General features: G+C 43.5%; 1 protein-coding gene across 1 annotated transcript in view; it reads right to left on the bottom strand.

Annotated features, from left to right (window-relative positions):
• PEX14 (peroxisomal biogenesis factor 14) overlaps positions 1-21,564 on the bottom strand; it is a 119,017-nt gene that overhangs the window by 17,714 nt on the left and 79,739 nt on the right. The window contains exons 4-5 of the mRNA XM_074975590.1: positions 13,338-13,460; positions 1,537-1,622 (exon numbers count right to left, since the gene is read on the bottom strand). Of these exons, the coding sequence (XP_074831691.1) occupies positions 1,537-1,622; positions 13,338-13,460 (209 nt within the window). The remainder of the gene's footprint in view (positions 1-1,536; positions 1,623-13,337; positions 13,461-21,564) is intronic.

Below are 21,564 nucleotides of genomic sequence, written 5' to 3'. Positions count from 1 at the left end.
CTTTGCACAGGTGTTAATGGTTTAGAAGGGAAAGGATTCTTTTTACAACATAATTCTTTTGGAGTTTTGTAGCTATCTGAAAACTGATCAATATTTAAAAAAAAATTCCTGTGTTACTTTACTAACTGATGCATGGCAAATTAAAAACTGGAATAACTTTACCATAGATCCTGTTTGTTTGTTTGATTTTTCAATTAGAGTTGGATTTCCAGATAAGTGACTTCCATCATTGGGAAAGGGTATTTGAACCATTAGGCTGCAGTCCTTATCTTAATCTGGCCCTGCCCTGGGGAATGGGGGAGCTAGATAGGTCAGGACTGCAGAGTTGGGGAGGAAAGGGTGGCCCAAAGGCACCAACTAGGAAACAGGCACCATAATCTTTCTGTTGTAAATCCACGGTCTCCAGGGAAATTTAAATGGGTGAGGGCAGGGGGGCGGATGGGTGCGTAAACTGGCCTGGTAGGCTTCATTCTCTTTTTATTCTCCTGAAAAAATATCAGATGGTTTACATTGTTCCAGAACCCAGCCCCAGGGCTCCTCCCTGCTCCCAGCCTCCTGTCCCCTATCCCTGACTCCTGCCCTCCTACACACACACACCCAGCCCTGATTTCCAGCCACTCACCCCAGCCGTCCCCCATATTATTCTAGCCCCCTGCTCTGGCTTCTGCACTTCTATCTCTCTCACTACCAGTCCACACTCTGGAGGACAGCAAGATGAGGACAAGGCAGGCACTTCCAGAGCAATAACCATTTCATTGTAGGTATGTATTTTTTAATTTTTACATCGTTCTGTAACAATAATGCAGTGTATAGTTTAAATAGGTGCTCAGTCAACTTAATGTTATACTGAATATTTGTACTGCAGAGTTCTAATGGATTGCCATTGAACTTGCTTAATTCCAAGCAATTTTACCAGGTGTCCTGTATTTTACATAGGGAAATATGGTCACGCTAGTTATAAACCTTCCCTTCAGCCTCCTGATCAGCGAGGCAACTAGACCTGTCTCTAGTTTATTGAGGCAATGTGACCTAGTGGTTACAGCAATTGACTGGCCTCAGGACACCTGGATTCTATTCCTGCTTCTGTCACTGGCTTGCTGGGTGACTTGTGACAAGTCACTTCATCTCCCTAGGTTATGTTCCCCTATTTGGACAATGGAAGCAGGTCTTTGCCCACGAAAGCTTATGCTCCAAAATTCCTGTTAGTCTGTAAGGTGCCACAGGACTTCTTGTTGTCTTTGAAGATACAGACTAACATGGCTACCGCTCTGATACATTTGGATAATAACAACCTCATGTGTCATGTGCTTCGAAATCCGATGGTGCAAAGCACTAGATAAGAGCTAGGTATGATAACTACTATAGTTTAAGACCCCTGCTCACCACTTGCTGCATTTCCATATCAGACCGCCCATGTGGCTCCACACATATGCCCAAAGAACTGACAAAAGCAGCGACTCCCAGGATTTCATCTAAACCAAGATACACCGGGGCACAGGAGCAGCATTACTGAGTTTGCTTCAGAGCATCACTTACCTTGTAGAGCTGTTGGAAGCCAAAGGCAATCCCTGCCATAATGATCGCCAAAGCACCGTAGTCTCGCCATCTGGATCCTGGGGGATCTAACGGCCCAAAGCAAGAGAGAAGCATGGTCAGACCTCACATGCATTGAGGCCTTCACGGGTTTGCATGTATCTCACCCAAACACCCAGTTCAGGCACAGGTGGGTAGGGTGATGTCAATTCTTCTTTCCTGAACCTTTAGCAGGGATTTCAGGGTTATTCCAGAAAGTGTGTGGAGATCAATATCACACCAACAGTTAAGAGTCATATCAATCGTGCCTGGCCTGCACTCTTCTTGGAGAGGACCCTCAAATCTCTGCAGGATGGATCCTGGCGAGCTTTTGTACTTAGCCTTAGCTTAGTCTAATCCAAGGGTGAGCAAACTTTTTATGCTGGGCCCCCCTTTTCAGCCCTACAATTAGCTGAGGCACCCCAACCTGTCCAATAAAATCCAAACCAATGGAAATTTCAGTTACGTTTTTATCTATCTATCTATCTATCTATTAAAATCCTTTCTGAGCGTATAAGAAAATAAGTATTTAAAATGTAAAAATTTTATTAATCAGTATATAAATGTAAATACACATACATAAAAATAGTAGCATATTACAAAACTTTTGATGAGATGGAGAGTGCTTTATAACAACTCTTTATCTTGATGTTTCAAAGGCCCGTCCCACTCACTCTCCAGCTTGTGGGGGAAAAGAAACCCAAAAATCCAACAGCTTCCTGCTGTTTGAAGAGCCCACTCCCCCTCCTTCTCCAGCCCTCCTGGGCAAAGTTAAACAAAAAAACAAAACAAAAGAGCAACATAATTACACTTAAAAAAAAAAAAGCCTGAACTTTCTTGGGGAAACTGAACAAAGGGGCTGTCCTGTTAGATGCCTACCCCCACTCAGCTGCCTCTGCTACACATCTCTCAGCGTACTCAGGCTGGGAAACTAGAAATGATTCCAGCACTCCCAGGGGATGGCGGCCCCCTAGGAAGTTGGAGGGCTGGCAGCACAGGTCAGCCTAGCCCAGAGAGGTTGCATTGAGGCTGCAAAGGTCCCCACAGGCAGGGGTAGGGGAAGAGGACCAGAAATGAATCCAGGGGACGGTGGCAGGCAGCACTGATGAGCTGACAGAGGCTGTGGTGAGGCAGCAGCGGGCCCCTGAAGGTGGGGAAGCTGATTGTGCTGTGCCCCGCTTTGAAATTTCACGCACCCTTGGTCCAATCCATAAGAGCAAGCAAAACCTGCTTTCATAGCTCACTCTTTCTGAAACCAGGAAAGAAGAAATCTTAGGAAGCGACGGAGGGACAGAAAGGAGCAATGTTCTCTGGAAAAGGGGGAGCACTCCTGGTTGCAGGGGCAAAGGAAGGGGTAAGTGGGTTTACAAGAGGGAGAAAGTTAAAAGTGTTCTGCGTTAGCCATTACAAATGGCTTTCTTAGAATACAGGAATAAAAGAGCATTCCATGGCTTCCTGACCAAGGCATAGCAGAGCTGAAATATGCACTAAGACAACTAGAGAGGATGGAAAGAGGGGTGTGGGGTATTTAACACACAGTTTTGCACAGGTACATAAAGACTCAACAGAGCAAAGCAAAAATTCAGTCTGTTCTGCTCAGCCAAAAAGAATCCAAGAACACCTGTAGTTTTCCAGTAGCTTTACGCTTTCACCTCCCCTTGCAGTTCCCATAACACTTGCTAGGACTCTTGTAAGCAAAGCAGGAGTGGGGAGCCTACAGCCTGTGGGCCACATCCAGCCTGCAGCTTGCCTTGATCTGGCCCACAAGGTTCAGGGCTCATCTCCCCCGGCAGCAGGGCAAACCAGCACTAGTGTGCTAGCCATGGAGGGGTGCCATGGCTGGAGGCACCAGCACTGGCTCCCCACTTCAGGCGGAGATGTAATATTACCAGAGGTTCTGGACCAAGCCTAGAGTAGCAATCCTAGGCAAATTGCTTAAAACTGGCCACTTCTAGCCCAGGCTGAAATTTCCTTCTCAATAAGACAAACCAAGCCAGCCACATAAATACCTCTACCAGCTCCATTGGCCAGCCAGAAGTTATACAAGCAAACCCATAGATTCCCCAGCTGCTCCTAATACCCAAACCAGCAACCTTCCTTACTCAGGAGAGGGACTGTGAAAGCCAACTTGATCAAATCCACACAGATTCTTCCAGGCTCCAAGGGGTCTAGCCACATTCCCAGGTCAGTATATACTTAGATCTTACCCAAAACTGCACGCTGTGCCAATCCTTTAGAATCTAAAACCTAAAGGCTTATTAATAAAGAAAGAAAGAATAGGGTGAGAGAGAAAAATTGTTTAAGTGGTACATTATATGCATCAATTACAGCTATTGATGCAGGATACAGCTGATGGTATATGCTGCTTTCTTGAGAGTCTCTGAATATAAATCCTTCTGGGGGATGGGTCCTCAGTCCACCAGACTTAGTTTATGAGGACGGAAGAACAACCATGGTCACTGCCAGGGCCATCTTATAGTTTGCCATCTGGAGGGAAAAACTCCTCCTTCTTCCACAGCAATGGAGGGCCTGCCCAGTTTGTCTGTTGTGGCATTTGGCATTGGTCACTGGGTTAGCCAGCACGTCCTAGTCCATTTCCATAAAATGTGGAATCAACATCTGGGTATCTGCTCTCCGCTCCTTTGTTCAGCCCATGTCACTTGACAGGGAGGTGATTACACCTTCCACTGTGAATCGCAGCACTAAAATATTTCTAATGCATCCACAAAGCCAGTATCTATAACTTTACAGACAAACATGGCACAGGTACACAAGCAGCATAAACAGATTCAGGGCATTACCAGGTTTCATTAGACACCTCACATGGCCCACTTGGCACAAGATTTGGTGCAGATTTAATACATTGATCACAGAACTGGCTTTCGTATTTAATTTTAAAAGCCAGTAATGTCACAGGAGCCCCAGCCTCAAGGGTCCAATCCAGGTAAGTCAGTGCCAGATCTGGCTCGCAGGCTCTGCCTGGTAGTGGGGAGAATGTGGCTCCTGCAGGCACCACACCATTGTTCCCATTGGTCAGAAATTATAGGCAATGGGAGCGGTGCAGGGATGGTACCGGCAGGAAGCACTTCCTTGCAGAGTCAGAACCGTGTGGAGCCACCTGCACCCCCCAACAGAGCTGCACCAGGTAGGTGCTCCAATCTCCTGCCCTTCCTTTACCCCTTCCCCTCATCCAGACCCTGCCACTACACCCTTACCCCACTTCTGCAGCTATCTTCCCACCCAGACGCTTTACCCCCACTGTCAGCAAGCTCCTGCACTCCCTCCCTCCCAGACTCCACCCCCACTTCCAGTCTGCTCCTGTACCCTCCCTCCCTTCCTCCCAGACCCTGCATCTCCAGCCCACTCCTACACCCTCCCTTCCTGCCCACACCAGTGATGGGCAACCTAAGCTAGTAAGTAGGCCACATAAGCAGCCCTCCTTCACCTCAGTGGGTCTCAAGATTGTCATAACCAAGACGGGCTCCTAGGACAGGGCAATTTTGTTAATTGTGCTTGTGTACCTAGAATCTGTGGGCTGTGCTGACTGAACTGTTGGATGCAAAGGGAGCACACAGATCTCATAGTCAAAGCTGTGTCCAATTAGCATGCACCTCACTTCCACGGGGGTCTCTTTAGCTATACCAGCAGGAAAACAAAACACCTTGTGGGACACACGTAGAACTCTGATGGGTTTCATGAGGCCCATGGGCTACATGTTGCCCACCCTGCCTCACACCCTCACTTCCAGCCTGTTGCTGCACCCTTTGTCCTTCCCAGACCTCATATCCCTACCCAGCAGCCCCCTCCCTCACTATGAACTCTTCATTTTGGCCCAACCCAGAGCCTAAGAGGACCCCACAAAATCTACTGTCCTGGGTCTTCAGAAGAATTAATCTGGCCCTGGGGGTAAGCTCTGAGCCTTGGCACCTTCCCTCTCCCTCACCCCTCATGGTACTGGAGCTTGAGAAGACTGTGGGTATCTTTCTTCCTGCTTCTTAGTTGAGGGTCACTTCTGTGAGTTTTTTTTTTTCTTCCTCATTTGGGGCCAAGTCAGTGAGGGCTTTTTGGGGGAGGGGGGAGAAGTGGTATTTCTGTTTGTCTCTCACTTGTGTATGGCCCTCGACTGATTTTTCTGTGGGTCAGTGGCTCCAAAAATGTTCTCCACCCCGATGCAGAGTTATCCGTCCTAAAATTTGGTGGCAGGATATGGGCACCCACCAAAGAGGAAAAGACTGGCAAATAGCCTCTAACCAGATACGTAACCTATTACTGTTTACTGTTTAAGAAACGTCAGTTCCCCTCCAGACTCTCAACTGAGACTTCCAGGAAAGAAAGGCTTAGTTGATGGAGATAATTGGAAACTTGTCTTCTCCTCTATCTTGCTGACTCTTTGCCCATAGAAATTTCCTTTGCCTCTTCCCTCATGCAGGTGTCTTGTTGCAGGAATTCTTCTGAAAACCCAGCACACCGCCTCCGCCACCCCTTCACCCATGTGCTGTCCCCCCCGCCACTCTCCAGATAGAAAACATGCCCTTAATGCAGACAGCATGGGAACCTGCTACCTTTATGGACATATTTCCTAGTATACTCACCAAATGGAAATTGGAATGGATCAGAAAAAAGCCTGTGCCACAGGAACTGGTAAAGCAGATGCACAACAGAAGTCTGGAGAGCTGAATGAGTGGGGAAGCAATGAAGCTAGGGAGAGAGTGGAATTTTCATAGTTGGCGATATTTAACAGCAGGTTAGGTAAACACCTGTCAGACATGATTTAGATGGTGCTTGGTCCTGCTCTGAGTGCAGGGGACTGGAGTCAAACGACCTCTGGAGGGTCCTTCCACTTTGAGTATTCTATGATTCCATCTCCACGAGTGCGGCACCTGCAGCTTTAGTGATTGTGAAAATCTTTTATTTATCCATTTTAATGTTTCTAGAGCTCTGCTCAGGATGCAACCCCCAGTTCTTAATGACATAATTTTCCGAATCTCATTTCCCATCACAGCTAGAGTGGGAGTCAGATGTAAGGACATTTAGTGTCATACTTGCAGGGTCAGTGATCTGGATCTCCTGGATTTCTAGTTCTTTACGTTGAATCCCAGACTAAAAACATCCTTCCGTGACATAGGAACTCAATTGATGGTGAATTCCCAAGCATGAAGGGTTAATTAATCCTGTTGATGCCATGGATCCCAACTGTACCCAGGATATGGACAGTCAGCTCTCCTCTAATTGTCCCCACCTTGCGCCCATCTGCTATGACCTCCTGCAGAATTAAGAGACACCTGTAGGTTCCTGTCATCTTTGCCCTTTCACCCCTCTCATCTCTCCCTCTGTTCCTGTAATGCTCATGCTAAGAACATTTTATTGCCCCCTGCTTTTCATTATTAATGAAAAGGGACCAGAATGATCTTTCCTAAAGTTCAGAGAGTCTATAAAGACAAGAAGCTGAAATGCCATTTTACTCATTTTAGAGATGTGTGAAACAATTCCGTCTTGTAGGGAAAAAAAGAGAAAGGGAGGGGGAGATTGAGATAGAGAGAAAAAACTAACCTGGAGAGGGATAGAGGGAGAACGCTGCATTGACCATGTGATATTACAAAGAAAAGGACAGCCACAAAAGATAAGAATTGTGCATAAGATCCTCCCTCTCTCTCTCTCTCTCTCTCTCTCAATTGTTGTCTAAGCATGGGACTGATACATGGGTCTCCTGAGTTCTACACTGGATTCCTTCCACATTATTGGGCGCTTAACTTGCCTTGACTTAACCTTGGTGCCCTGAGTTTCTCCATCTGTAAAACGGGTATGGTAAGACTGAGGGTGTGAGAGTCAATGAAAAGGAGAGGAAGTGGGCAACAAGCACTAAGTCCTTCAGTCCTATTACTCACTTCATGGAAAGTATGCTGCTCCCTTTTACAGATGGGGAAACTGAAGCACAAATGTTTTCATGATCTACTAAAGTAGCTCATTTGCTACATTCAGCTTCATCTACTGGACGGTGATCGTTTGATGGCTATTTGCCCAAGGTCACATAGGAAGTTTGTATAAAATTTGCATGAATGGAGTCAGGGAGAGGGATGCAAAAAATGCCTAGGTGATAAGCAAGTAGTTTTGCACACCAAGGTCAGAAACTCCCCTGAATTTGTTTGTAATTACAGGGGTGAGAAAGGTAAAAATATATAAACCCAATTAATCATTTAAATATTTAAAGTCAGATTTTTGTCCTGACTCCCATATTAGTGTATTTCATAACACCAGAAGCAGCCAGCCCTGGTTTTTTTTTTTTTTTTTTGCTGGGGGTTCATTTCAGAGCATGTTTAAACTAGTCAAATTGAGTGATGCTTCCAGCAACTAATCGCATGTCAAATAAAAGATATTTTATGTAATAAATTACCACTACAAGTAATTCAAATGTCATTTATCAGTTTTATTATCAGTCAGGCAAAGTCTTGTTTCTCTATATTAATCAAAATCAAGCTTTTTTTTTAAGCTGTTTTGACACCTCTTGGCAAAAGTACAGGAAAGGAGAGAAGGAATTACCCCCATGGAGAGGGTTGTGAAATGGTACTGAAAGCACCAAGCTCAAAGTCATAGACTGGAAACTTGAGAAATATAAGTCCCTTCTCTGCCCCTCAAAAGCTACCATTATTGCTCTAAACTGACCCAGGGATGGCTTCCACCCCTGGCAAGATCAATGCTATTTAAAAGACTAACAGGGTTTTCTTTTAAGTACTTTTATAGCTGATAGCTATTGCCAATGCAAGATCAAAATTTCCTGTACTGCTTTCACACTCAGCACAACCTGTGAAGCAGGGGCTATTTACATTGTATAATTTGTTTCCTGTATCTTTCACCTTCAGAACTCCCTGGCACAGAGGAATCTGGTGAGTCTCACAAACTTTAACTTCTGCCGACTGTCCTGTTTTGTCCCTTAGAAACTTCTGGGCACCTACAGAGGTGCTCAGCAGCATTCCCTGCAAGCTGAGTGCTTGGGAAGCCACTCAGGAAAGAATCAGGTACCGCCCAGCTGATTAGTACAGCACTGACAGCCGTCAGCATGTGTTTCTATTGGTGGTGCACATCCACACATGCTTTGGTTCATATAACAAAATGTAGTCCACCTATGGATGGAAAAAAATCAGAGGGAGTATGCACTCAAACGCTATGCTCTGTGCGCGTGGGGGGGCGGAATATAAGAACACGAAGTAGATATAGATTATAGAGGGTTCACCCAATGAATTTACCAAAGATTATCACGGAAACTGCTAACCTGGAACAGATTTGGGCCTTTGAAGAAACATCCATCAAGCTACCACTGTACAAGTTGGGAGCAAAAGAACTGCCTTAAAACATCATTGGGTCAAATCTGCAGGGACACTTTGTCCTGCACTTTAGTGGAACCTGAAGGCAATCCATAGATTATTATTGCGCACTTTCAACAGTGTGCAAGCATTGTATGGACAGATATGGAGACAGGCGACATCTAATGAGACAAACCCCAGCAAGAGAGGAATAAAAGGAACTGTGAAACCAATGTAAGCAACGGATAAGAGATTAGGCAGCCATCTTTTTCACTTCACTACTGTTCTCATTATAACCCTACTTCAAGGCTCAGTGTAAATGTAAGGGTCTATAAAAAAAGCAATGGTGGGGCGGGGGCAGGAGAGGAAAGAGGAATAGGCCCCAATTATTCTATCCCAACGTGCTTTTGGTTTGCTAGGGAATGAAGTGTTTGGTTCATGAGTTACCAACCCTAACCATTCAAAAACCAAAGAGTTAGGTCTCAAAAAAAAAAAGAAAAATCAGAAGACTGGTTCAAAATTATGAGATTTGAAAGCAAAACACACTTTCGAGTTCTCATTTTTGAGCCTTTAGGGGACACATTTTCAAGCTTGTCACTGCAATCAGGAAACCCAGAAACTTTAAAAAAGTAGAGATTCTCTCCTACTCACAAAACTCCAAGACCAGAGGCTAAAGAGGAACGTGTCTACACTAGCCCCAAACTTCGAAATGGCCACGCAAATGGCCATTTCGAAATTTACTAATGAAGCGCTGAAATGCATATTCAGCGCTTCATTAGCTTGCGGGCGGCCACGGCACTTCGAAATTGATGCGCCTCGCCGCCGCGCGGCTCGTCCCGACGGGGCTCCTTTTCGAAAGGACCCCGCCTACTTCGAAGTCCCTTTATTCCCATCAGCTCATGGGAATAAGGGGACTTCGAAGTAGGTGGGGTCCTTTCGAAAAGGAGCCCCGTCGGGACGAGCCGCGTGGCGGCGAGGCGCGTCAATTTCAAAGTGCCGCGGCCGCCCGCATGCTAATGAAGTGCTGAATATGCATTTCAGCGCTTCATTAGTAAACTTCGAAATGGCCATTTGCGTGGCCATTTCGAAGTTTGGGGCTAGTGTAGACGTAGCCCAGACGTGATAAAGCTGTGGGGGCTGGCAACACTAATATTGTTTACCAGTTTTTCTGATGTGTCTCTTCATTGTTTTTTGGTGGCTTTAGTGGAACTCTATGGGTACATCCACACTTGCAGGAAGATCGATGCGGTGGCAGTCAATCTTCTCAGACCCCACTTAACATGCATACTGGGGCCACGTTAAATCAAAACATCAGGAGGAGTAAGGAACTTCCTGCTGTGCGGATGGCAGGAAAAATCAATTTACGAGACATCGACTCTAGCTAAACAATTCACATAGTTGGAGTTGTGTATCTGAAACCAATTTTTCAATGTAATGCGGACTTGGCCTATGACATAAACAGAGCAGGGGCTCTGCCTGCACTGGGTCCTGAACTGAGCTAGCTAAAGCTGCACTTGGACACCAATGTCACTAATGTGGGGCTAAGTACAATTTCCCTGGCCAAGACAGAGAAGGTCTGGTTTATTGGTTATTTTCTGTGACCATGAGAGATTAGACTAAGGTACAAAACTCATAATTTAGTCCCCCTTCTCAAAGGTCTGCAGGGACTGGGAATGTGAAGTCTTGTGCAGCCCATGACAGACTGCAGGGTTCTAATTCCAAAGCTTCCTCTTACCTCACCAAAGTTCAGGATATGTCAGAATGAAGGTGCTTGTTTTGGACCATGTTTAGTGAGAGCTTCATTGTGTCATAAATTAACCACGGCCACCTAATGCAGGTCAACGTATTGGTTGTGGAACTGTGCTTGAATCCCGCTACAGTGTTTACACAGCGTTGTACTTAACATGAGGACTACGTAAACAGCCAAGTTTAGTGCAAGCAATAGAAACTTTTTGGCTGTGTCTACACTAGCACTCCCCTTTCAAAAGGGGGATGCTAATGGAACACTTTGGGATATGCTAATAAGGCACTGCCATGACTATGCAGCACCTCATTAGCATAATGGTGGCCACGGCATTTCGAAAGTGCTGCTTTCGACTGCGCGCGGCTCATCTACATGGGGTCCTTTTCAAAAGGATCCTGTAGACTTCAAATTCCCTTATTGCTATTTGGTTCTAGGAATAAGGGGATTTTGAAGTCTGCGGGGTCCTTTCGAAAAGGACCCTGTGTAGACAAGCTGCATGTGATCAAAAGCATCACTTTCGAAGTGCCGCAGCTGCCATTATGCTAATGAGGCGCTGCAATGAATATGCATGTTATTAGCATGTCCCAAAGTGTCTCATTAGGATCTCCCTTTCGAAGGGGCTGCTAGTGTAGACATAGCCTTTATGCCCAATTTGGCAATAACACCAACATTTAGCACTTCCGTGGCATTTTTCATTTTAAGATCTGTAACCACTTTACAAGGGAAGGTAAATAATATTAACCTCATTTCACAGAAAGGGCTCCTGAAGCACAGAGGTTACGTGACTTGACCAAGATCACATAGCTATCAGTGAGAGAGGTAGTCAAAGAAGCCAAGTCATCTGACTCCCATTTATCACCCCTATTCACTTGCCCACAGAAAGGATGTTGATAGATGGGTGCATTACCTGCAACAGCAGAAGGGATCAATGTTATCATGATAACACTGTTTTAGGAGCTACTGAGTGGCAGGAGCCATAAGAAGGTCAGTCCTTGGTATTTGGCAGGTAAGTGAAGGGGTATCAGGCGTTCGCCTGTCACAAGATAGGATACTGGGCTAGATGGACCTTTGGTCTGACCCAGTATGACCATTCGTATGTTCTTAACTGCTTTTCAAACTGTCAGCCACACAAGTGAGCTGAACAATTCCTCCTGATGGATTTTTAATATTGTGTGCACTTTGGTTTTTATTGTATGGAACTTAGATACATTTGCATTTCAACACAAACCTAGCAAAAAGTATATGTAAATCTTAAGCCAACACAGATTCCATTGGGACTTTGAAAACAGTGTGAGTGTATTTTAACATACAGAGCCAAATATAAACAGTATACACAGAAATTCTGTAATCTTTCTTAAGACTAGGCTGTGATTTGATAACACCAGGAAAAACGTTTTCGAAGTTAAGTATGCACCATTGTTTATTATTATTTGTAATGCCACAGCACCCAGATGCCCAAACACGGTTGGAAAGCTGCTCCAGGTGATGTATACACACAGGAAGACACAGCCCATGCCTTGAAGACTTTACAATCTAGTTTGCTGAAATTTTTTATTCACCTGTCTTACGCCACCACTCAAGGGATCAATTATAAAAATCAGTCACCTATGGGAGGTAGGTCTTCCAGTTAACGTGGAGCAGAATTAAACTTGGTATGTTTGTGGATAATTTGTGATGAACTCCTAAAAGCAGAAGTTTGCCTAGTGAAGGAGAACTCTCGTACGGATTCCAGTGTAAAATTTAAACTAAATAACGTGCCACTTTTACAGAACCTTCAATCCAAGGACTTTACCCCACTATTCAAACATAAATCAATCCCTCGTAAGGCAGGGAAGTATTAGTGCCCTCCCCCACCCCCCCCAGCATTTAGAGATGGGGTGGATAATTGAGGCCTACAAAGGTTAAGGGACATGTTCAGACCTATATAGCGAGTCAGTGGCAGAGTTAAGAACAGAGTTCACGTCTCTACACGAGGGATGTAAAATCCCATTTAATGAGTTAATTAGTTAAACGCTAGGTTTAACCAGTTAATCGATTAAACAGGTGAGGAGCAGCTGGGCTGGAAGGGGCTACTTCAGTCAGCATGGAGTGGCACTGCCGTGGGGCAGCCCTCATTCCTGGCACCCCAGGTGCGCCACAGGTGGGGGCGCTCCAGCCCAGCTGGAGCAGCCCTTGTCTGCAGTGGCGCCAGGGTGCCATGGACAGGGATGCTCCAACTGGGCCAGAGCAGCACCAGTCGCCAGTGTTCCCCTGGGGCTGGAGCTAGGGGTTGTTTCAGCCCCTACCCATTTAACCGTAACCAGTAAGCCTCATTCCTTTAGGGTGAGGCTTACCGGTTAATCGTTAACATCCCTACTGTCTACACCACAATTCCTAAGCATAAGACAGCAACAGACTACCATTTACTCTATTAGTTTTTGGACCAATATAGTTTGTACTTCAGCTGCTTTGTGTGGCACCACCTTCTAATTGTGTCTGCTATGTACTTATGTCACTTGTATCAACAATCAAAAAGGGTTTTTTTAAAGCAGATCAGGGTGCGATTCTGACAACAAGTGGGCTATTGGCTAGAATAAACCACAGCACAGTCCACTGTTTCCTGGGATGCAGAACTGCACGTTAGTATCTTTAAAGAACACAGAGGCAAGAAAGCAGATAGGGAATAGGACAGCAAAATCATTGCATTAAATGATAGGACCAGGTGCTTTCAAGAGGCTACTTACTGTATGGCAAGAGGTGAGGGGACTGTGTTGGCACCAGCTGTGTGGAAGGACCCAAGGACTGAGGCTCATCTGTAGTAGTGCCCGACTGCTGGAAAGCCAGGTCAATTTCTTCATCTGTCAGTCCTGGGGGAGAAAAGGAAATGAGCTCTGTTTAGCTTCTTTACTCACTTGATGCGCCTGTAATTAAATCTGCAAGCCTGGCAGAACCCTTTCAAGCTGCAAAAGGATTTTGGTGGTGATTCGAGCAGCGTCACCTCTCTGATTTTGGATTCACTGAAATTACTCCCCCCGCCACTGTTGCAATTTAACCTTAAGCGACAGAATATTAGCCTCGGCGCTGCTTCCAAATGTGGCTCATTCAATTTCCTTAATTTATCCTTGAGTTTATTGCTGCTTTGGAAGTAGTTTTCTATTGCAATTCTCCACTCTTCCTCCGAAAAAAAGACACCATCAACTGCAAATGTGGCTCATTTTAATCTGTAATGGTGTAAAAAAAAAAAAAGAGGGGGGAAAAAACTAACAATAATGCATGAAAACAGACAGGGAAACAAAAAACTAATTATTGGGTTAGACGACTAATTAGTCTAGATCGTTTCCAAAGATGAGAATAATTTGCTTTATTTTATGACAAATGCAGAAATAAAAAGAAAAAAAATCAGGACTGACTGTGATTAGTATGAATGGGACACAGAATGTAAGGAGGAAATAAAACTAACAAAACAGATCAAAACAAGGCCAAGCTCAAACTTTCAGATTAGCAGTGTCCCAGCAGACTGCTGCCTGATTATATTGCTGTAGGCCAGCCTGGTTTTTATTTCACACTTCACTGTAGCCATACTGCACACATGGTACATTTTGGTGCAGTCTTTCCAGTCACTGGAAAATGCCAAGGTACCCATCTGTTAGCGGCCAAAACATATGGAGAAAATTTGGCCTAAGTGGGGAAAAAGAACAACAGCTGAAAGATTCATGATGACCAGCATCTGTGAAGGAAGTGAGCACAGCTGGATGGCTTTTTCAACAGGAGAAAATGTGCTCTAACAAAACAATAAGATGTTAGGATGGAGACCACAATGTGAGGCCTGGAAGAGTGTGCAGAGTTTGTGGAATGCCACATACTGTGCACAAAAGCAGGTGAAAGGCCAGGCCCCTGCCCAGGGTGGCTTACAGCCTAGCTCAGGCACACCACCACATAGGACAGCAGTGTTTTTACAAGGTGTCATAATATTGGGAATGTGATGATGAGTAAAAGGGCTTGCAATAAATAAATAAATAAAATAAAATAAAATAAAATAAAGGAGGTTGAGATCTGGAGGACAAGAGAGTCCACTTGGCTCTTGGAAAGCTATTCTAAGCAGAGAGGTCAGAAAGGCAGAGGGCTTGAGGCTCAGAGTGGGGGAGAAAACAGAAGGAGCACTTTCTCTTAACTACAAGATTAGCAGAGTACTGCCACATGGGTATTCTCGGTACTACTGTTGGATATAATGCTCGGAACTTTACCCCCCAGAGCACTTAACATCATGGTAAAGTGTAATTCAGAAAATATCCAGGATTCCTAGAGCATTACTCCGGCTTGAAGAAGTTAACCTGGGATCTGACATGGGACTGCATGTTGTGCATCTGCACAGAACAGACTAACACATGAAACAAACAACACTGCCAAAAGTACATGTTTGAGGCTGTCTCTGGACTGTTACTTAGTGATACATAGCACTGACAATGCTTCTGATTATCAGAGGGCTTTATATTTCTTAGCTGATCTTCATAACTGTCCTGTGAGTTATGTTACATATTACCCTACTCTTGCAATGGGAAAACTAAGCTGCAGAAATATTAAGAGACTTCCCTAAGGCCACAAAGAGTTGTCAGTGTCAGAGACAAAATTATAATTTTGAAGTTCCTGGCTCCCAGTGTTGTGCTCAGACAACAGCCCCCTCCACACATACACACTGTACCTGTCTTGGATGCATGTCTCATCAGAACAATGACTCGGAAACAGATATAAAAAACAAAGTGATGTTTTATATCAAGTCAGATTTCTATTTTAAAGTTCCGGAAGCAATATTTATGGTATCTAAACCAAGTTAGAAAGCAAAGTCCTAATAAGCAGGGAACTGCTTTAACCAGTTCATAATTATTCAATAGAAGAGAGAGCATAAACAGATGCCAGCACTGTAGATCACTAGCAACCGTGGAATTTTATAAAGCTGGAGCCAGACACATCAGCCAATATTAGCTGCTGGCTGCAAATGTCTCTCTCTCTAAAAAGGGGCATTTTGTTCTAATTCCATGCAAAGGTAGCAGATATGATAACATTTAACATTGAGGAACATAAAGCAAGTTATGAAGGATACTTCGTCCTTGAGATCTTCTGGCTATGAAAAGAACAGGAAATAATGCTCAGTTTCCACCTCCTTCACCCCCCCCCGCAATTCACAGTGTTTGGGGAAAAAGAAAGTTTTACAGATAAAATTTCTAGCATTATTCTGGTCATGCTCACTAGCCACACCACAGTGTCACTATTTCCATCACAAAATCCTGTTTTAACAGGGAAGGAAAAGCTCATGTGAATGGTAATGAGATACGGAGCATTTCATATCTAGGTTACTGGTTTGAATCCAGCACAAGTCAGGAGTGAGTGAAAGCTGCTACCATCCAGAGGCTCTTCTGTCCCTCCATGAAGTAATCTTGTTCACATTGCTAGTTGATAAATGTCCACATCACAGAAAACATTACCAAATTGGTCCCCCATTGATAAACAGAGAACAAGATTGTAACAAACATAGAGACTGAAAGCTGTCAATCTGGCTCTTTTCACAAACATTAAGGTTGTGCCTACACTTGCATTCTCCTTTCAAAAGATGTATGCAAATGAGGTAAATTGAAAATGCAAATGAGGCACAGATTTTCATATCTGGTGTCTCATTTGTATATTCTTATTTCGAAATAGTTTATTTTGAAAGAAGAAAACCAGTGTAGACACTGCTCTTTCGAAAGTAAACCCCATCTTTGAAAGAATCTTTCTTCCCTTTTTTTAATGGGAAGTTAAAAAAGGGAACATGTACTTTTGGCATAAAAAAAGAGAAGAAGGATTCTTTCAAAGATGGGGTTTACTTTCCAAAGAGCAGTGTCTACACTGGTTGTCTTCTTTCGAAAGAAGCTATTTCAAAAAAAGACATGCAAATGAAGTGTCAGATACGCAAATTGGTACACCATTTGTATTTTTGACTTCCCTCATTTGCATGCCTCTTTCGAAAGAGCAATGCAAGTGTAGACACAGCCTAACAGAAATGTACAATGTATTTGTAAAAGTCTTTTCTAGGGAGTATATAATTTAGCCATCAAAATTCACTTTGCACTGAAATATGTTTCATGCATACTTATCCCAGCAGTGATTTTTCCAAACTCAGATATGTAAAACATTGTTTTTTCAGGCTTGGGAATGCAAACATTTATATAATTAATATAGGAACATGGGAATTTCTGTACCGGAGCAGAGCAGTAGTCCATCTAATCCCAGTGTCCTGACTTGATGTACCATGATGGTTCGTCTGCTTTTTGTTCAACCAATTCAAGAAATTTGAACCCACTCCACCTATGTCACTTCTGGCTTGCCTAAGCCAAAATGAAGCCAAGGGTCTTGGTACTACCCAGAGACAGTAGAGCCCAAAGTGCTGGTTTAAGTGACACCAGGTCATTGTGTTCACATTTAGGACGGCAGAAGACTATTTCCACTCTTCTTGGGTTGGTGCTGGTTCATGGACAACAAACCTCAATTTGAGTCCTAGGGTTCACAAGCTTCCCCCATTCTACTCTCACCACAAGTCCCACTAAGAATGTATAGCCCCTCATCAGAGTGACATCTAAAACGCATTCAGAATCGTGTTCATTTCTCTTATCCAGTATGAATTTAGCAACCCAAATATAACACTCTCTCTTGGACGCACAACAGTGCCACTAATTCTAAAGCCTGGTGTTTAATATGATTGTCTTTGGGGACAACTGTGTCAATGGAATCATCAGTATAATATAAGATTCCCCCCGCCTTCACAACCCTTGCCTCCCCCCAGTTTGAAACGCAAATATTTTAGATCTTCTGGAATTGCAGCAAGATCAGACCATGCAGAATCCAAAAGGTTAAAAGGAACAATAAAGGAAACTGCCAATTGTAAGTGAATTATATTTGGCTTTGAAAGCTGAGCCACGGCTATATTATAAAAGGCATCTCTTTGCGTTGTTTACCATCACCCTGACTAATGCAGGCCTTTTTTTTGTTTTAAATAATCTCATGCAAATTAGACACACACTTCCTTCCCGTTGATTGCTATCTGCAAGGAATAATCTAACCACAGAGGGTACCGAGCAAGGACTGAGCAGAGGAGAAGGATGTGAGGAAACTGTCTTCCCAGCCCTCCAGAATGCAAACCTCCGCTGCCTCCCATCTCCGGCCAATCTACCTAATTCCTCCTTAGAGCCACTATTCTTGTAAAAACTAGTCATAATTTTCATACCTAAAATTTTCTCTTACGTTTGACGGCACTGATTTGCATTATCTGACAACCAACGGTGCTTTATATTCTGATAGTCTTGTTGCCTTTCTTTCAGAAACTTCACTCTTGTTGCCATTTTTGATTTTCAGGAAAACTACTCAGTCTCTGTAAACTGCAGTTAAAGACAGATTCAAAATAAATTAGAGAATGAAGCTGGGAAGTAACAGTACCCCCTACCACTGCATTGAGGTTATCATGTTGAATGTTTCTCTGCTTGGGACTCATAAAATTAGACTGTCTGCATAGATTCTTTTATAAAATTCATTACCTGAGGCCTTGCTGAAAATCTTATCTTTGCAACACTTCTGTGAAGGAGGGAAGTATAGCTATCCTCCAAGTTTTACAGAGGGGAAAGTGATGCGCAAAAAGATTAAAGTGACTTGTCCAAGATCACATAGAGCAGATCTAATCTACAGACCTACATCGGTGTACAAAACCTACATGCCTAAGCAGAGCAGTTTTACAACAAATCCACACCCTCCCTGCAGCACTATGGCGATGAGATCCCTGACAAAGCTAGGAGCTCTCAGGGAGGTGGCCCAACTATGCTGACAGAAGATGCTCAACCACCAGTGGAGTAGCGTTTTCACTAAAGCACTGTGGCAGCTGTGCCACTGTAGCCCTGTACCTGAAGAGAAGCCCACCTGTGGGAGAGCTGGGAACAGACCCCCAATCTGCTGCATCCCAGCCAGTGCCTTAAACACAAGGCCATCACTTTCTGGAAAACACACTAAGATAAATAAAACTGGGAAAACTCCTGGATTCGCTGGGAGATGGACTAAATGAGGCATTAAGTCTTTTAACTCTCCAATATACACTCCTTTTAGGGCACTTTGTTCACTCCCCATCCTGTGTGGGTATTTTTACTACCATTTTTAATACTCTCCAGAGCTTCACCCACCAACAGGGTTTCTACTAGCTCTCCAAAGGTAAATCAGTTTTGGGGAGAAAACTGCACACTAGGAAAGGATGAAAAATATTATCCCTCCCCCAGCAGAACAAAATGCTGAGTACAACTCTTTTGTTGGTTTGTAAAGCTGGCTTTATTATAGCTTTTGTCTGACAGCCCAGCCACAAAGGCTGTTGCCCCCGCTCACTTCTACAGAAACAAACAGTGGTTTGTGGCCCCCCCTCCCTGTTTTTGGTAAATAAGCGAACAAAACAAAACCAGCTGACTTTGTTCAGGTGCAGTGAATCACCTGTCTGCATGATGTCTGCATCAAATCACATAACCGAAAGGAAGACTTAGCAGCAGGTATCCTGAAATAACATTAGTGTCCCATTCCTGAAAACCACTGCATCACCTGTTAGTGATGAAAGCACATGGTGAAAGTTTAAATGAATCAACGCACAAGCAGCCTGGGATCTGATGTACATTAATGATTCCATCTGTTCAGAGTCAGAACCCGTGCCTTAATACCTGGGTCTTTTTAATCAAGATGCCTTCCTTCAACATGCAATCCTTTGAAAAAGTTCATAGAATTATATACATTTCACTGGGGTCAAAAGCACTGTCTACTAAGCCTTCTTCCATCAGCCCTTGATAAAAGGCCAACATCTGGTCAATATCAGGTTTTTACCAAAGTCAATAAAAACATCCCTGTGATTTTTTTTTCTTTATTTAAATGAAGTCGTTTACTTGGATGGTGTGAACATTTCCCAGATGCACCTGCAACTCCAGCATTGTACAAGCACACAGGAACCTGAACATCAAGAAGATAATGACCAGTCTAGGTTAATTGTCAAGCAGAGAAAGGAAAAAAGTAAAATAGTTTTCAAAGTAATTTCAAGTGCTTTGGATTATTTCAGCTTTAATAATCTACAGCACTGTTCCACAACTCTAAACTTCACACACATACATGTATCTAGCCATATTCTGTGCAACTGTTTAATGTGCTGGGATCCGTTTGAGCAGCATTCTAACGTGACAATGGGACTCTCCTCTCATTTATCTTGGACGAAATTAAAAGAAAACCCGACTGACAGCACAAAACTAAATATTTAGCTGAGCACTGAGGGAGTAAAGGGTTAAAAATGGCACTTATTTCACATTTAAAAACCCTGGCAGCAGTTTCTCTTCCTGGGCTTCTGGAGTCTATTATAAAATGAAGTGTAATGAAAGAGAGAAGGGCCGTGTCACAGGGTGAGGGTTTGGGAGAGAGGTTGTTAAGTATCTCCCTCTCCTCAACTGTGTTTACTCCATTTACAGGACCTTGAGTGATTGATATATGGACACAGGGAGACTGACCAGGCTGTTGCTGCCTCCCCAGATACCAGAGTGTATGGGGGGAGATACCCCCACACACCTGAAATCCCCAAACTCTCTTTAAAGTGCTCCAAATTAAAAAGGCAGCTGAAGAGACCTTAGTCAGGGAAAGCAGAAAAAGTAAAAAAGAGGGGAAATTTTTATTTATTATTAACATTTTGTTGGAACAGTGGAATGCAATAAGGACTCTTGGAGCCGTTAAAAGTCGTTGGGTGACCTGCAGACCCCTATTTCCCAGAGCCTTGTATAAAATTGAATTTTTTAAACATAAATTACACGTAATGACGACACTGTAAAAACTAACAGTAATGGAAAGCTGTGCTGTATTTCATTAGCCTGTATTATTCCGTGCCACCTGATCCAGCCAGGCCTTGTTTATGAGTTAGTGTGTTAGCAGATGCCGATGGAAGCATTTGCTTCGACCTTGCTCTTCTCATTGGGGCATGAAATTACGACGGCAGCACCTTGATATTACAGCCATAAATACAGTAAACTGCAAATTTAAGCCAACGGCTCCTATTGTCTCTGAACATAAAGCTGATCGGTATTTATTTAAAAGGAGAACGAAAAAAATATTATATATCACCTTGTTTATGGGTCCGGTCCCTACCCCCCACCCCAATCTACCTTATTCACTTGGTTAAATACTAAACAAACAAACTAAAGCCTCCCTATTTTCTACTGATTAAATATTATCATGAAAGGAGCACTGTTTTTGGAAAACTCAGTTAAAGTATTCCCACCCTAAACAAGAAGGATCTAGCTGCTGGTTGAGAGCCTCTTTAAATGAAAAATCAGGAACAAGTGTGGCAACTTTTCTTCTTTGTTTCTAAATGTGAGAAGTTAAAATATGTAGTGAAGAAAGTTGGTACTGGTCATTCAATGGTTGTGTGTGCGTATGTACACGTGAGAGACAGAGAGAAAGAGAAACATACACATTCCCACCGTGTATGTTTTCCTCCAGTTATCTTCTATTTTAAAACATGCCCTTGTTAATGTTATTTTGAAAGGTGTCAGCAAAAAAATAAAACCAGAAAAACAAATTTAGAAAATAAAAAAGAGGCACACACAAGAAAATGCTAGAGCTCTCCCCTTAAGAAGCCAGAAAAGCTTGGACCATTATCTCCTACAGGCATTTTGGGTAAATACTCATGTATTAAAATACCCCAAAATATATTAAATATAGGAGAGAGAAAAATCAGCACAAAGGCAAAAGGACACTGGGTTATTGCAAAGCATATCATGGCATAAATCACAGCCTTATAAGCTAGTGTAAAATGTATTTCATTTGTGGTTTAAAGGAGAGGAGACACAGTTTTGCCAGTCATTAGAGAGGTCAGGTCTTCCTCTTCTAACGCAGAGAGAGTTCTCAGTATGAAGTATGTTATCTCTGTCCCGCACAGGGAAAAAA

The sequence above is a fragment of the Carettochelys insculpta genome, chromosome 23 (genome assembly GCF_033958435.1).
Source record: "Carettochelys insculpta isolate YL-2023 chromosome 23, ASM3395843v1, whole genome shotgun sequence".
Lineage (NCBI taxonomy): Eukaryota > Metazoa > Chordata > Testudines > Carettochelyidae > Carettochelys > Carettochelys insculpta.
Note: the sequence above shows the minus strand (reverse complement) of the source record. Positions and strands in the feature narration are given on the sequence as shown.